At 48.4% G+C, this 17,188-nt stretch overlaps 1 protein-coding gene across 1 annotated transcript in view; it reads right to left on the bottom strand.

Moving 5' to 3' along the window:
• Nucleotides 1-229: 229 nt before the first annotated feature.
• Nucleotides 230-17,188, bottom strand: part of ZNF608 (zinc finger protein 608) — a 111,392-nt gene continuing 94,433 nt past the window's right edge. The window contains 6 exon segments of the mRNA XM_047729809.1: nt 230-315; nt 2,453-2,606; nt 3,951-4,123; nt 4,765-5,182; nt 6,829-9,289; nt 9,813-9,900. Coding sequence (XP_047585765.1) covers nt 230-315; nt 2,453-2,606; nt 3,951-4,123; nt 4,765-5,182; nt 6,829-9,289; nt 9,813-9,900 — 3,380 coding nt within the window.

Below are 17,188 nucleotides of genomic sequence, written 5' to 3'. Positions count from 1 at the left end.
TTGCTAGCCCATGTTACAGCTAAAGAAAGGAGGGTCCTGGAAGGTAAGCTCATAGGGGAAGCAATAGGGATGTAAAAACACATTACAATAATATAAAACCCCAAGGAGCCAAGTTTTGGATCTATTGGATGTTTGTCTATTGGGATCTAAAAAGCCTATACTATATCCACCACCCCCCCTGCCATTACGCTGTCTCTACTAGAAAGTGGATTCGAAATGCACAGGATATTTACCTTCTTTGTGCAGGAAACATTCCTGATGCAGATGCCTGGGCGGCCACCTGCTGAGAGGCAACGAGGGCAGCGGAGGTCAAGCCTGATGGGGAAAAAATGCAGGTTTTCTGTGACATTGGGAAAGATAAGAGCAGGTACAGGCCCCCAGGTGAAATACTACAGCCATCTGACCTTTCCTAAACACACACGACAGGTTTCGCGCAGCAAGGACGAGCCCAAGCCGCGTGGTCTAACCAACGTCTACCATTTATCCAAGAGTCCAGTTTTTTAATAACTATTCCATGACATTCCATCTCCCGGACTCTGCACGGAGCTAGATGGTTTGTGCGCATTCCTGAACGGGACGCTCAGCAGAATTAATAGGCAGTGGGTCGCAACATGAAGCCAACGTCACGGTGAACGACAGCAGCAACACGCTACATGCTTCGAACACGATACTTTCATAGTAACTTGGGCCACACTTGAACATTTCCCCAGCGAAGGAACAAAAGGCACCCCCGTCAGGAATTAGTCAGGAATTCACACAGAATCAGCGAATCGAACTTAGAAACAGCCTGCACTTCTACTCTGCAAGAGAGAGACGGCCGTGGTGAGAACGGCATGGCCCCAGACGGCATAAAGTTGCCTAGCGGGAAGCGATTTTTCATTCTACAGCAAAAACAAAAACAAAAAACAAAAAACAAAAAACAAAAAACAAAACAAACAAACAAAAAAAACTCCAGAAAAATAAGAAAACAGAAGTGCCAACCTGGGGAAGAGTACTCTCCCTCTGTGTCCTTTCTGTTCTTTCTTAACGCCACTAGCTGACAGCGAGCAACACGAGATGAATAAACAGAAACGAGTCTTGGCACCTGCAGAGCACTTCCCACTTCGGGAGGTACCTTCACACATGTTCTCTCGTGTTCACACAGTAAAAGAAGGGGTGATGTGGCCTGTGTTAGGGGCTGAAAGTGTCTCTCCCCGCCCAAATTCCTAGGTGGACGCCCTCACCCCCAGAGTAACTATCTTAGGATAGGACCTAAACAATTAAGGTTAAATGAGGTCATAAGGATGGCACTGTAATCCACCAAGATCCGTGTCCTTATAGATGAGACCTCAGAGGATAGCATGTGCTCTCTGTCTCTGTCACAGAGAAGAGGTCATACAGGTACACAGCAAGATGGCAGCTTGCCTCATGCCAGACACAGAGCACTCACCACCAAGCAACCGTGCTAGTACCCTCATCTCAGACCCCCAGCCTCCAGAACTATGGGAAGTTATGCCTGCTGTTGAAAGCCATGGAGGCTGCGACATTTCATCCTGGCCGTCTGAGCTGAGACAGCAAGAACCTGGCCAGTGGATCGGTGGGCAGCAATGGGGCCCGGCACCCCTGCCCCCTGGAGGTCACAGAGCTGAGACAAACGGCACAAGCTCAGCTAATAACACCACAAATCAAAGGCTCTCTCTCATCGATGCTATGGCTTCTTCAAAATGTTTCTCCATCTTGAAAGTCACAGCCAAAAATGGCTACAAACAGTCCCTGAATTAGAGGTGACTGAAAGTGGTAAACTGGGGGCACCTGGGTGGCTCAGCGGGTTAAGCCTCTGCCTTCGGCTCAGGTCATGATCTCAGGGTCCTAGGATCGAGCCCCACATCGGGCTCTCTGCTCAGCGGGGAGCTTGCGTCCCCCACTCTCTCTGCCTGCCTCTCTGCCTACTTGTCAACTCTCTCTGTCAAAATAAATAAATAAATTTTTTTTTAAAAAGTGTTAAACGGGATCGTGTCGCTCCTACTACTTCGGTGGGGGGGGGGGGGGGGGGGCAGGAAAGCAATGGGAAAGACCTGAAGAAATCACTGCAGTGTCACCAAAGCCTCTCGCCATCCCTTCCTTTTCTCCCCAGCAATTTCCCTCAAGGAGCTATCAGATCTTCTGATTGTTATATTCAGGTGCCCCAGACCCTGGCCGCCACCTTCGGTCCGTCAGAGAACAGCAAGCCTCCGATAACATCAACCAGCAACAATTATTAAGTGGGAGCCATCTCCTATCTCAACAGAACACAAAAGATGGGGCCAATTGCCTCTGCTGTGTCACTAGGAAATAAGAATTAAGAAACTTATTTACTCCCTGGAGTTAATGTGAACCTAAAGCTCAATATATTTACTTTGTGACAGGATAGGTACTTTAGGCAACAGTTTTCCTGAGCAGAATGACCCACGCGCTTAACGACGGAGCTGCTGACCTTGGAAAGGGTCATATTGACCAGGGATTAGTGGGTAACCCATGCCAACGTGGGTGTGGTGGTGCGTGTGCAAGTGCCGCTGGCCGAAGGGGGAGTGGCGGTCCCTCTCCCTCTCTGCCTCCCGCTCCCGCTCTGCAGTCGCCTTTTCCACGGGCTGCAACAGAAAAGAGAGATGGGCTCCTCTTAAGATTCTGAAAAGCCACCGACAGGAGTGCTAAAACCACCTCTGCCCCTTGAGCAGTATTTGCCAATGATTAAAAACAAATGCAGACATACTTAACATTCCTGATTAACGGGAAGACAATTTCAAAAGGCATGCATGAATTTCAGCCGGCATTAGGCCAACACTAAAGAAATGTTCCCACCTAAGAGTAAACCAAAGGGATCAAGGTTTTCCTAAATGCTGGAAGTAAGAGGACTTTTTTTTTTTTTAATGCCTGCTCATAACCTCAAGATTACAATCTACCCAATTTCTTCCCAGAAACAACTTTCGTACTTTGATCAAGGGGCAAAAAAAGTAGTTGCGGAGATTTAAGTCAAGTTTTCTAATTATCCTTGTATTTTGTTTACACTGGGTAGGGAGGATCTATCTCATAACTTTAAACATGCCCGTCTCTAGTTTAGTGCATTGAAAATACGCATCTCAACACTGTATGTCAGTATGGAGTACAGGAAATCGTTGCCCTATGCCTCTGGAAGCATTCCAGAATCCGCCCATTTCTGAAGGTGCGTAGAGAAGCTCTCAGTTCTCCCAAATCACAGTTAAGGACTCTCTCCTATACATTTCCACCCACCAGAACTGAGCCCACTTAAAGTTCTTTGTTCTCACTGGGAAAAAAAAAAAATCTTTGCACTAGAAGGAGGACCCACAGAAAGAGACTCAGAAATCATCTTTTCTCACTTACAGAGTCTCTGGTGGACACGTCCACATCATAGATCTACATTTTATCCCCAACTTCTCTTTTCTAGACAAGGACTGCCATGCCCTTTGTCTCTCTTCACGACAGCCTCTAGAACTAGCAGATGCCCTTTTTCTTGGGGTGTAGGGAGGGGGGGAACAAGGGGGGAGCCATCTTTCACAAAGACACCTGCTCTCAAGGCTTCGGGATGTTACGGGGACAGGACCAGGGGATCCAAGCCGAAACACAGCACACACAGCCACCAGCATCTGATCAGGCATCCAAAATACTCTGCCCCCAAAGTTGGTTCCTACGAATGTCCACTTTCCCCTCACAGGCGCCCTCCTGGTAGTCGAAGTAGTACATTCTGCCACAGAAAAGCCCACCAGCACCACACACACGCACTCTGGCCATTTTTCCCCCCTGTGTGAAAGCAGCTTACGTTTGAACATTCCATGTTTTATGTGTGAAGATAAAACAGCATCCTGAAATCACGGCTGGGCTCGAAAGCCATTTATATTTCAAGACCGTTTCCTAGCTTGTCCCCTCTTTCCCCCCAAAACACAGTACTTTTAACGTGACAACAAAAGGCGGCTTACAGCGGGAGACTTGCTGCGGTACTGGTTGGCGTGCTGCTGGAGCAAGTCCAGGGCTTTCGATTCCGTGGATGTTTTCGTGTTGATGCTAGGGCTGCTATTGACTTTCTCTGCCTCTTCTCTCCCTGACATCTTCCCATAAACAGGATAATGAAATCCTGGAGAGAGATAGGCCCCTGCAGATACACAACAAATGCCACATCAAGTTACAGGCTCCATCTTTTAAAAAAAAAAAAAAAAAAGTAGAAGGAAAAAAGTCATCTGGGTTACATGAATTTGGGATAAGAGTCAGAGAGCTTAAAACAGGGATTGACATTAAGCATGGGCTACATCATCGTGAAACTGTGCGAAAGCTCTCCGATTTTCTTCTCCCAGTTAATTCATCCTGATGAACGGAGGTTATAAGCAGAATTGAGCTTATAGCCGTTTCATACATTTATGTGTCCGCTTAAGTGAAAGGAATAGTAACTACCATGATTATGACAGTAAGTGCTTAGAATATTTCCATAGGCAATAAAGTATGCGTCGGTCTAACAGCTAGAGCGGACCATCAGAGTCAACACAAACGAGAGCTCAGGAAGCCTGATATTTGATCTTAAAAACAAACAAGCAAACAAACAAAAAAACCAACCCCCCGCCCCCCCCCCCCCCCCGCCAAACCCTCATATTAAGTTTCACTTTGGGGACTTGACGCAGCCTAAAAATAAGCAAAACAAAGGTTACTGGCGAAGCGTCTCGTTTATCCTGAGTTTTTTAAACCGCTAAAATTTGCACGCAGCCTGTTCCCTCCAATAGAGTGAGAACCCACGACACGTACCAGGGTAACTGTGCATTAGGACGGGAGAGACAGCCCGGTATGCAGGGTGGCTGGGGTCATACATCTGTGGGTAAGGATAAGCATGCAAGTACTGTATGTAGGACTGATGCTGACTCATGGGCGAGGACACCGCCACTCTTGCTCCCCGAGAGTCCTTCCAGTTCACGGGCGTTTTCCCATCGTCGTTTTTCAGCTTGCTCTCCTCCAGGGACTGAGAATCAGGACGCTTGGCCTCTTTGGGCTCCTCTTTAATGCTCGTTAGTGATACGGGAAGGCTGGGCACACCCCCGTCCTTGGTGGGGGTCTTCCTGGGACTATCCTCTTTCAATTTCTTGTCCCTATCAAGCTCTTCTGACTTTTGCTGATCCAGGTATTTGGGCTGGTATACGTAATGATGCCATGTCCTTGAATCTGGATCCTGATTTAAAAGAAAAAAAAAAAAAAAGAGGGGAAAAAATTTTTTTTAATTTCAATTTTGGAAGCAAAACCCATTAATCACCATGATAGCATTATTACTCTTACTTCTAATACTAAGTTAACACATGTCTGCCCTTGCCCTGCGCAAGAGCTTCAAGCCTCCCTCTCTGACAAAGTCATGACATCTAAGATAGGCATCATTATTCACCTCTTTCACACAAGACAAACCCAGAGCTTTTCAAGCTCCAGGAACACTGGGGTCACACTGCTGCCCAGGGTGGAGCTGGGCCACAAACTTAGGTCTGCGGGAATCCAGAGCTCGGCCCTTGGTGGGATCCTTTGACATTTAAAACAGCACACTCAGACATCATTTAACCAAAAACTCATTTTCCCTTTACTATCTCATGTAGGCGAAAAGAATTTTAAAAACTCCCAACTCGGGCTAGTTCGCAGTAAATTTAAATCATCTTCAAATCAATTAACAACATTTAGTGGGGGAAACTCTTGGTTTCCTAACATATTTTCTTCACCTACAGCAGCTGAGGCTTAGTATACAGGCTCCCATCTCCTATGCAGATATCTTACTCAAAACACAAAATTTTAAATTAATAGCACACATTACAGTTTTTCCATTAGAAAACAAAGGCACCTCTAAACCCCTTCAAAACCGTATGGCTCTAATGTAGCCTTGTGAAGCCAGAACCTGGTTCAGGCCTCCAGAAGTGGGGAAGCGAGGACTGCAAAAGGCCTCTGTGACTTCCATCCCATTCAGGACAAAAACCCACTGGGAATTTAGGTCCCAAAAGAACAATCGGCCTTGGGCCTCAGTCTCAACTACTAGACAGTAATGAGCATGAAGACAGGGTTCTGTTGGTCTGATTGCCCAGGGACAAGACGTGTAGGAGTGGAGAGGGGGACAGGACACTGGGAAACCCCAGAGTTAACTCTCAGAGGTCCACAGTGAGGATGTGCATGCCATGACAGAAAGTGTCGGCATGTGTGTGATTTCGTGGTGGCTGGTTTTCAGGTGCCTCCCCGTGGAACTTCAGACTGGCTGACCAGGGGTTCCCAGGAGGACTGCGGGAGGCCCACACACCCCATCCCTTCATCTCACAGGCTATGGACATTGAGCCCTGAGCCCCGCTTTGGGACAGGCATCTCGGACACCATGTGAAAGACATCTGGGCCCCAAGTGTTATGAAAGAGACGAGTGGGAAATGTGGATTGAAGGGGCCCAGCCTTAATATTCCTTGAAGGTGCCAGGAGAAATTTGGAAATATGATAGAGAACATTGTAGAGGCCAGCCTCAGGATCTCTGCGGCCATGTGGTAGTACTCCCTCACTCTGGACTCAGTAAGAAATCAGGGGCCCTTGCAGTGAGTGAACGGCAGGGAACACCAGTCTGCAAAGTGCTGGTCTGAAGTTCCTTTCACTACACAACACAAGGCAATCGTGGGCAACGCAATGCTTGCAAGGTAGGCAGTAACTCCCGAGGGAACCTTTTCAAGTATTTTTCAGGAGGAGAGGGACCAACCCTAAGGAACCCTTGGCTTATTTCCTTTGAAGACGTCTAACCAGATCAAGCCCAGACACGTCCAAGTCTCAGACTCGCTCTCTCCCTGTGGGGGCCACGCTCCACAATCTTACTTGTTTAAATCTCGAGGTTGGGTCTACACCTGTCTGCTTCATAGAGTCCATGACAGATTTCATTTCTACAGCCTCCTTAATAAGCTGGTGGTTTTCCATCTGCTTAGCTTTGAAGCTGTCGGCCTGAAGGTGCTGCTGGTGACCAGGGAGAAGCTGTGATTTACCTGTCTCCTCAGTTTTATTAGGCACTGGCGGCCCTAGTTTAGAATGGGTTTTGTTAGGCTCCGGGGTAGAGGGAGCTTTTGAGATTGTGGCAGACGGCAGGATTTTCTGTTTACTGTCCTCCTTGCCCAGCTCTTTCAAGGGGAGCTCATTTTTCCTGTCGCAATCTCCACGGCCAGCTTGGGCCATTTTCTGCTCTGCCAGCCTCTGGTCCTCATAGTACTTCTCATACTGCTGCCTATAGGCAGGGCTGGTGGCCATCAGGGACTTCTGGTCCATATAGAGCCCATAGGCATACTGGCCATAGTAAAGGGACTGCGCTAGGGCTGGGTGTCTCTGTGTGATCACTGACTGGTGCTGGGGCTGTAAGGGGGCTGAGGTATGGTCCATCTTCTTGGCATCAAGCTGCTCCGCCTTGTCTTTCTTTTCTGCGTCCTCCTCGGACTCCTTCTTGATCTTCATGGCCTGCGCGCTCCCACCGTTCCCAACGGCAGGGGCTCCCACCTGCCCAGGGTGCATGTAACTTGGAGAATAGTAAGGGTCATAACCATGGTAGTAGGGAGAATGGGACTCTTTCATCTGAGATGACTGTGCTGTAGCCGAAGGATGCCCTTTGACAACACCCTCCTTACTGGAAATGATGTCTGATGGAGAACTGGCCTTGGACCGCATGCCCTCCGACCGGCTGTCGGAACCGCCATCGTCCGCAGCATCAGAAATGTCCGAATAGGCAGGGCTGCTGGTCTTGGCCGCCGATGTCTCTGCGCCGTTTTGGGTGAGCACGTGCAGTGGGGCCATGGGAGCCTGGCCGTTCACCAAAGTGCTGCATTCCATCCTCGAGGCACTGCCTATGGACGGGCTGGGGGCGTTGTCCGTGAAAGTGTAAACCTTATCTGCCTCAGCTTTGATGCTGGCCATCCGGCTCTCCTGAGACTCCGACAGTCCGTTGGCCAGCCCTTCACTCTTGCTGAGGTGGTCCTTTAAAAAATGCCCAGATAAATCTTTCCCCGCCCCTTTGGCGTCCTCGAGTTTGCCCAGCTTGGCATCCAGCTTGGGGCTCCCCGACTCCTTCCCTTCTTTGTCCTTAAGCTTCCGCTTCTCCTTCTTCTTTTTGTCTTTGAGGGACACAAGAGCTGGGTTCACGGTGATGGGCTCCCCCATAATTGTGGGCTTTGGCTGAATGGGTTTCAATGGAGGGCTCTTTGGTGTGGCCTGCACAACAGTCGTGGTGAGGGAGGGCAGTCCGGGGATGGTCCCCGTGGTGGTGCTCGTAAAGGCTGCAGTGGGTATGGCGATGAGTTGCGGGGGCGCGGGCGCGGGCGCAGGGGCAGGGGCGATGGGTCGGGCAGTTTTAAGTTTGGAGAGATTTTTGTCCATTTTGCAGTTGTTGGCTTTCTTGCCCTTTTCCTTGTCTCCCGCGGTCTTCTTATCGATCAAGCCTTCCGCTTCCAGCTTGGGCATCTCCGCGGCCAGGCTCCCATCTGCCGTCGTGCAACCGTCCAGGGTGGCCGTCATGTTGGAGATCACCGGGAGGTTGTTCAGCTCACTGTGAAGGCCCTTCTTTTTGCCAGAGTTCTTGCCCGCTTTAGAGCCAATGACAGAACCCGGACCGTTGCTCATCAGCTCTCTCTTTCCCTTGGGGGTGCCAAGGGGGTGCCCGGAGCCTGGTGAGGCGGGCGCCTTCACCTGCTCGTAAGCCGAGAGGCTTGCGCTGGGCTCACTGCACTCGAGCGCCACGTGACTCAAGGCCTCCTCGCAGTCCGAGATCTTGTCCTCGCTGTCGGGCTCGAACTCCAGCTTGTTCTCCGGGTCTAAGTGTGCGTGAGCCTGGTGGTACCTCAGGCCGTTAATGTGCTTGTACTTTTTGTTGCAGTTGGGGTGGGGGCAGTCGATTAACACCGGAGACGAGCAGCCTTGGTCCAAAAAAGTTGTCTCTGGTTTCCCTTGAGGAGTGGTTGGAGTGCTTCTGGAATTCGTGCGGACACGCTTCCCGGGCTTGTTGTCCTCAGAGCTGGAATTCAGGTCCAGCTCCATTGGGGGCTTGTTTTTCCTTTTGTTGGTGGAGGAGGGGCTGGCTTTGATGTCCTCCGCGGCGCAATTTGGGGGTGTCCTTCGCCCGCTGGCATTGAGGCTGCCTCGCCTCCCCTTCCCATTGGCCCCCCCTCTGTTCTTGTTCTGCAACCCTCTGGACTCCGTGAAGCTGGCCTCCGAGCCTGGAGCCGCTGCGGCAGACCTGGCTCTCTTCCCTCGGCCCCGGCCCCCTCTCATCTCCAGGTCGCTGGTCGGGGACTCACAGAACCTAGGGAAGCAAGCAACAGAGGTCAAAATGAGCACTCCCAAAAGAGCCAGGTGAAAACACAAGGCACACAATGCAGGCAAGAGCAGCCAACAGCCCCCCAGCCCGAGGGCTGGGCCCAGAGAAGGAAAACACACCCTAGCCTTCCGCTGAGAATTTCACTCCCTGCAAAAGAACCAGCTAGGGAGGATGTATGTTCTTTAGAACACCAAAGAAAAACGACTGGGATATCTAGCTTCAAATCCAGTTCCAATTCCCATTTTAAGTAGAGAAGGAAACAAAAGAGAGAGGGAGCAGGGGCAGGGAGGAGAGCTCTCCTTGACTGAAAAGAAATCCTGCATCTGCATTTCACCGTGTGCAATCCTGAACTGCTCCCTTCTCTTTTGCCTGGTTTCAATTACGGGCAGACTTGTATGCATTATTAATCTATCTCTCGGGTTTCTTTGCAAAGAGAGGATGGGGGAAGGTGAGGGCAAGAGGAAGGAGGAGAGAAAACAGAGCCTGAAATAAAAGGCCCAGTGCATACCTGGGAGGGGCCCAGTCGTGCTTGGTGCAGTCCAGCAGGGTCCCTACGTAAGTTTTGTTCCTCCACGTGACATTGACCACTAGAACACCTGCAGGAACGGGCAATGAAGGAGGACCACAGTTAGCAGGGATTCCTCTATTTCCAGATGATGATGATGATGATGGTGATGATGATGATTTTACCAGCAAAGTTCTATTCTCATCCGCTTTCAAAAGCTGTGGTTTTGCATTCTTCCTCTTTCTGGTTTCAGTGACCTCAAGTGAAAACCCACAGGAAATTGTGCGTGTGTGTGTGTGCGTGTGTGTGTGCGCGCGCGTGTGTGTGTGTGATCATGCCCATGCGGAACAAAACGGTAATACTGTGTGTGAGAGTGTAATCAAGATACTGCTGACAGAAGGAAATGGTTTTTGCCATGTCCTGCTATAAAACACCAACACTCACCTCTTAATTTTTCTATTATTACACATAATTGCTTTCGTTTGGCAAGCGGCCAACAAAAACCAAGCGCCAGTTACCAGTGCTTAAACCAGAAGGTGACTGAAAGGCATCGGCTTTGTTTCCAGTTCAACAGTATAGAATCTTGGTGATTTTGTGTTTAGAAAAAGATTATAGGGGTGCACAAAAATAGGTGTCGAGGGGGAGAGCAGGGGGGCCACAGAGTCCAGAGAGCAGACAATCTGCTATGATTTCTCTTTCCTACTCCTCCCCTCTCTGGCTCTGTGAGACAAGCATCAGCCAGGGTATGGTATCTGTTTCACTGTTTGGTCTTGTTTCATATTAAGGACTCCGAAAATAGCCCTCTTAAGAAAATAAATGTGCACAATAGGTTTGCTCTTGGGGTTATCTTTAGAATCAACTTTAGAAAGCATTTGCCACAGAGGATTAGAAGAAAAATCTCAAAACCAACACACTTGTTTCCTGCAAGCCATTCTGTTTTTCCCAACTGCTTTGCAGGCAGACAATTTAATTTAGCACTGCATCTGTGAATTACTAAACTTAAGTGCACTTAGTATACCAAATGTCACAGGAAAACAAAATAGAACATCCTCTTTATTTCTCTAGAGGACAAGCACGGTATATTTTTTTTAATCACTCGTTAAAAACGTACAATAAAAGGACCTAGATCTTGAGACATACCTAAAACATTAGGGTAAATAAATGAGACACTTAAGTGAGGCTTTGTTTTGTTTTCTGTACCTACAATCCATTCTATCTTGGAAGCACCAGGGGACAGTCCTCAAGGTCTGCTTCTAGTTGGTTTCCTCCCTCGTTCACTGCCATTTTGAATTGTATAGAAAGCCTGTATTGCACTCCTTTACAGTACAGGACAACTCACAAGGTAAGACTAATTTCCTCGGGAACATTTTCACAGCAGGTAAAAATATTTGAATGGTTGGAACTCAGTAGTGGGGAAGGAAGGATTTCTTTCAAAAGTCTCCGAAAGAGATTTAAAAAATGCTTTCCCATATGGTCTCTGTTGCTATTAGGTGACAGCTGAATTTACTCACTGTAGCGATGGGGGGAGGTGGGGAGGTGGGAGGGGGACGGGAATGAAGCAAAGCAAGCATTTCCTCAAATCACGGTTGATTCCATTCTAATTCCCTGGGGGGAAAAAAAAATTTTTTTTTAAACCACTGAATATAAAAATTCATACTGAGATGAGAATCAATGGTAATTAGGCATTTGGTCAAAATTTGCACAAGACAGAACAATTGGAGGAAAGGATTCTTTATGAGCACATCCCTCCAGGAAAAGGGAGGCGGTGGGAGGGGAGGCGAAGAGGAAAACGGAGCTGGTTTTCTCATCATGTGCTCTCTGGGGCCCTGTGTGTGGTGTCAAAGACCTTTGCAGCTGCTTAAAATTCTTCAGCATGTCAGCTATATTTACAGTGCAGGAATATATCTATATTGCCAGAAGGTTACCGCATTTTAGCTTTAGACGCAATAGGCTGAATCACTGCGTTCCAGAGTCCCTGATGTAGCACAAATGTATAATTAAAATTGCTTGAAAGGAAACATGAAAGAAACAACAAACCCTCCATTCTTGCAGTAATAAAATTAAAAACAGGAAAAGTCTGCACAGACACTTAACATTTGTCTGCAGTGAAAGGCTTTTGTTATTGCTTTTCCCCTAAGGGTTTCGCGTTTCCAGCAAACGCGGGCCGCGGATTGGCCGGCGCCTGCTGGGAACGCGCGCGTCTGATTGGCTGGGCCGAGGGCGGCCGCCCGGAGCGGCGAGGCGGCGGCCGGGGATAAAGGCGCTGGGCGGAGGGCAGGGGCCGCGGTGGCGCTCGGGGCGCCGAGCACGCCCGCCCGCGGCCTCCGGGACCCGGTTGGCGGTTCCCCAGCCAGGGCCCCGGGGGCACCGTCGGGACCCCCAAGCGGCAGCAGCTGCCGTGGGACTACCGCGGCCAGCTGTCGCGAAGGCTGAGCCCACACTGCGGCTTGCACGGCGTGAAACCATTCCCACGGCCGGAGGCTGTTTCTAGAAGCCACGTCGGCACACCTCGTGGGGAAGCACTAGCGAGAGTGCTAGGATCGTCGATACCCGCCGCCGGCCCTGGGGGTGGCGGTTGGGGGGTGGGGTGGGGAATCCGGGTCAAGCCCATTCTCAACTTCAAAAGGGCCTCCATGCGCCAGCCTCAATTTTCCTGGAAGCCCTGAGTATCTGAAATGCTCAAAACAAATGCTCTGCTCCCAGGGAGATTTTGAAGTCTCCATCAAGCGGGGCTAATTAAATACGTGTGCCTGTGTCTATTTTTCTTTCTGCCACAGAGGATGTCTCTCTGCCTAGCTTTCACGTGCGAGTGTACACACGCACATGTTTACACGGCCAAACTGGAAAGAAGGCTTAAGGAATGCTTCTTGTATAAATTACAAAGTGTACTGTTAATTTGTAAGAAAGTCTGCGTGTAGACAAACCCCCCCCCCCCCCCGCCCCGCGCCGCCCCTTGTGAGGGGCCAAGTGGGAAGGTGGTGTTTCAGCTCTCAGACATGCAAATGGTTTGTCAGTTTCTTGCTGAAGTCTCAACAGCTTGGGTACTTGGTAACCCATGGGCATGTAAAGTGGACTCTTCTTTCGAAATAACCAAAATGAAAATTAGTCCTTTTAAAGTTCTACTTCGAATTTCATAAATCTGGGCACAGCTGTATTTCTCATTTATCTTACATACACTGGAAATAAATATACATGTTATGCCCAATAGAGCTGATATTTCTTTTAATGCACATTTACTCTTCCAAATGCTTTGCCTGTGACCCAGGTGCTGGGGACACTCTACAACCAGCCTCCTTCATCTTCACATTCTCCAGTATCCTTTGAGTTTTACTGTCCTCCTCTCCTACCCAGGACAATGGTCTTTGTCAAAGTTCTAATAATGCCTGCCCCTCAATGTTTTATATCTGAGAAAGATCTGAAGATCACTGCCAATGAAGTATGAATGCAGCTAAAGACAGCAATGGATAGTTTGAGTGTGCTCACCGCACAGGGTTTTCATATTTTTTTAATGCTTTGTCTTGGATACTGATACGGAATCCAAGCTATGGCCCCATAAAGTATGTACTATTTACAGGACACTTAGAAGAACGTGCTCCGCCCTCTATAACCTAAGCCTGTTACCTCTGCAAGCCCAAAGAGCCCTGACGTCTCCTAAGAATTCCAGTCACAGGGTTCTAACTCTAATGTGCTCTTGTCAATACTTAGCAGTGAAGTGCTCCCAGAGAGATGATCAGGCAGGCCCGCGGACCATTTACTGTGCATCTTCAGAGTATACATTAGGTACTTATTTGGTGCTATGGAATCAGCCATGGTCTAGCCAGACCTCCATCCAAACTCTATTCTGCAAGAGCTTACAAACTTACCATAAAACCAACAGAGGCACACCCTGTCACCCAGAAAGGGAAGGAGAGCTTATGGGTGACCTATACCTAGAGAACAGTTCCCTTAATCCATCATATTAAACTAGACCCTGGATAAGATGTTCCTAGGACTTACCCTGCCTACAGTCCCTGCTCAGAAGGTTGTCTTAGGATGGTTCCAACAAAGGGAGCCTAAGCTGAAGCAGCCAAACAGGGACTTATTTTGGGAAATGGAATTTGTCACAAGGAAAGGTGATAACATAAGTAGAAATCTCAAGGTCACAAGGTACTAGAGGCTGAGAGGTCGACAGTGGGCCAGAGCCCCAAGGATACAAGAGCTAGGATATGAGGAAGCCAATGGGCACAAGGCCCTCAGTACCGGTGTGTATGTGTCCCTTCTTCCTCCTCTTCAACAGTGACAGGGGCTCACCAAGCACCCAGGACTGCCCCATTATTCTCCAGCCATCTTGTTAAAAAGTCGTTCCTGGTCCTCAATTTAAATCTGTCTTTGACTCCCTTGCTCCCAGAGGTGCATTCTGATAACCAGCAGGTAAAGTCTACCCATGTCCCGTGGACAGCCGTTCACCCAGGCAAGGACAACAACCACCCCAACATTCTCACCTCCAGCTCACTTCCCCCCCAACCCCCGCCAGCCTAAAGGAGTTTCTTCTGCAAGCACCATTTATATCACAATTTTAATCCCTCTAAGACGTTCTAGTCCAAATCTCCAAGGAAAGCTCCTAATGAATTAGCACCAAAGAGGGACAAAGTCCAATGTTCCCTCTTCTCTGAATGTTCTCCACTCCTACGCTGACAGTGCATGCCACTGAAACACAGGCACCCCCTCCCGAGGCCCCCACAGCACTTCCCTTCACAGCCCTCTGACCAATGGATGCTCACCAGAATCCATGCTTGCCTCTGAGTCCACAGCTAGACCCTTCTTAGTCTCCCACCCAGTTAAATGCAGGTGGTGGCTCACTCAGGTCTATGACAGATAAGTGAGAGACTGGATGCGCCACTCACAGGCCTGGCCCACAACTATCCCCGGTGCGTGTCCTTTTCACTTCTTTCTCTTTCTGGCTGGCACGGAGACTGCAGTGACCCTGAAGGCCACCGGCGGATGGCAGGGTCTCCTTCATCTGGGACCCTAAATGACAAGGGAAACCCACCAAAGGAATACCAAACTCACTCCATCAGGGAAGCAACAGATAAACTCCTCCCATGTTTGAACACTGAGGAGACTGTCTTAACCTAATACCCTGTCCCTCCCATGCTGCCATTTCTTAGAGACAGAGGATGCCTCTCCCTCAACCAGAAGACAGGAGCAGCGCCTTACACCTGCCCCACCTGTGATCACAGTGCCCAGTGCGCACAGAGAGCGAGCGCACTCGACCCCTGGGAACTCTGACACGGTGACAGAAGGGAATCTAGATCTGAAGCCTTCTTTTCACCATTCTTTTTCAATAAGCATAATCTCCCAGAGCGCAGAGATGACAGAAATTCTCTGTGAAGAGACTGTACTCCAACGATGTGATAAATATGGTGTATGAATTACTGCTTCTTCTATTCGTGAAGATGTTTCCTCAAGAACTGGGCAATTGCCTGATTTCCCAGCGGATCTAACTCTGTTTGTATTACAGTTTAAAGAGTGTTCCAGAGTCTTTAAAGTGCCTCATCTCTGGGACAGAAGTCTCTGCCAAGTGTTGCAAATGCTGAATTTGGAATCACGTTGGGTTTTTTTTTTTTCTTTCTTTCTTTTTGGACTCCTATTCAGACTACCACATCTGGATGGACTTGGCGTGCACTCAAGCAGCAAACAGAAACCTCACTCTAATAACACCAAAATGTAACCCTGTTGTGCCACAACCCCCCCCTTTTTTTTGAAGTTTACACATTTCTTTCCTTTTATATATTTTTTCTAGTGGAAACATTAGTGACAATAAGAGGCCACAATATGCTGGTTTCATGCACCCAGGATGAAGTTCATACATTTCGAGTATCCTATTACCCTACATTTTTATACAATATGACCATTGTACAAGGTATGATTTATCATCACTCCTTGGTACTCCAACTCCCTCCCCTCCCACACCTTACTGTTGTGGTTTTGCTGTAACCAATGCTGGGACTTGCTTAAAAAGGTTGATCGTTGTATAGTACACTTGTTCGATTTTCCTGGCATTAGAGCATCTAACCTTCGGAGAGATCTTTCTTCAAAGGACAAAGTTGGGTTTCTAACTCTTTGGGGCAAATGTTTAACTGGCAACGAAGGCTGCCAGTGAAATCCCCCACAGCCAGAATGCAGAGGGACTTGCCTATTTCCATATGCCAAGTATCTCTGGAGCACGAGGATAAGAAAAGTGTCATCACATGACCAGAAAATGCAGTTTATTTTTTTTTTTTTAAGAGGTCTACTGCTGAGCTGAATGTTTGAAGAGTCACTTTAACCACATCCTGTAATCAAACCATCTGGAACACAGTGCTGCGATTAGTCACCCTGAACACTGGGCTTTATCTGAACAAATAGCGTATGGCAATGGAGCTTGGGAGATAGGGCAGCACTAACAAAGGGGAGTGTAATGAAACACTTTATGCCCTAGTGTGCCACCACCCCACTCATAAACCCCAGACACACTCTGCTCTGGTGTTAATGTACTACTTTATGAAAGCACAGTGAGCTTAAAGATTAAAGGACTGACGGGCTAAAAATTGCTGGTTTGGATAGATGTTCCCTGTTGGCGGCTGGACGATGTTGGCACCGTTCTATCTACGTTAATTATAAGCTCTCAGACGACAATTCAGCATTTCTTTTAGGGTTCGCTGTTCTTTTCAGGGCATCGGGAACAAGGTTCATTTATGGGAGGATCGTTAATGATTCTTGATTGGCCAGAAGTTCATCTGAACACCAAGACACCGCTTTTTGGTTCCTCCAAACCCTACCCATCAATCTCAAGGAAAACAAAAAAAAATCCACATGAAATCCAAGCAAATTGACTAAGCCAACACCAGAGAGCAAAAGGCAATGGCAGAATGATGTTCTAATCTCCATTTTAAAAGATGGTATTCTTCCTGGACTGAGCTTATCTCTTTCAAAAGTACATTTGATCACTGGGATACCATCTATGGAAATCTTATTTAAAAAAAAAAAAAAAAAAAAACCTGAAAGGCTTCCCCCCCCCACCCCCAACTACCTTGAATAAGCTCTAAGGGGGGGGGGGGGACATAGCTAAAGAAACCTTGTTTCCCCATGGGCCTTATGGTTTAATACACAAAAGAACACACAGCTACTTCCATCACTGTCACCTCCCCCGCAGCCTTTGTTCTGAGGCCTGATGAGCTGTATTGATCTGGGAAAATCATTGAGCTTCTTGGAAAACTAGACTCTTGCTTATTCACTGCCATCTATTTCTTTCCCACGAAGACAGGTGGCCAATACGCAGTTGACTGGTCAGCTAAAAGCGGCTCTTGCTGCTTTTCTTCTCTCGCTTCCCTAGTAACATTACCCTTTCCCACTTCTAG

The sequence above is a fragment of the Lutra lutra genome, chromosome 5, assembly GCF_902655055.1.
Source record: "Lutra lutra chromosome 5, mLutLut1.2, whole genome shotgun sequence".
NCBI lineage: Eukaryota > Metazoa > Chordata > Mammalia > Carnivora > Mustelidae > Lutra > Lutra lutra.
This window is presented reverse-complemented; position numbering and strand designations above follow the sequence as displayed.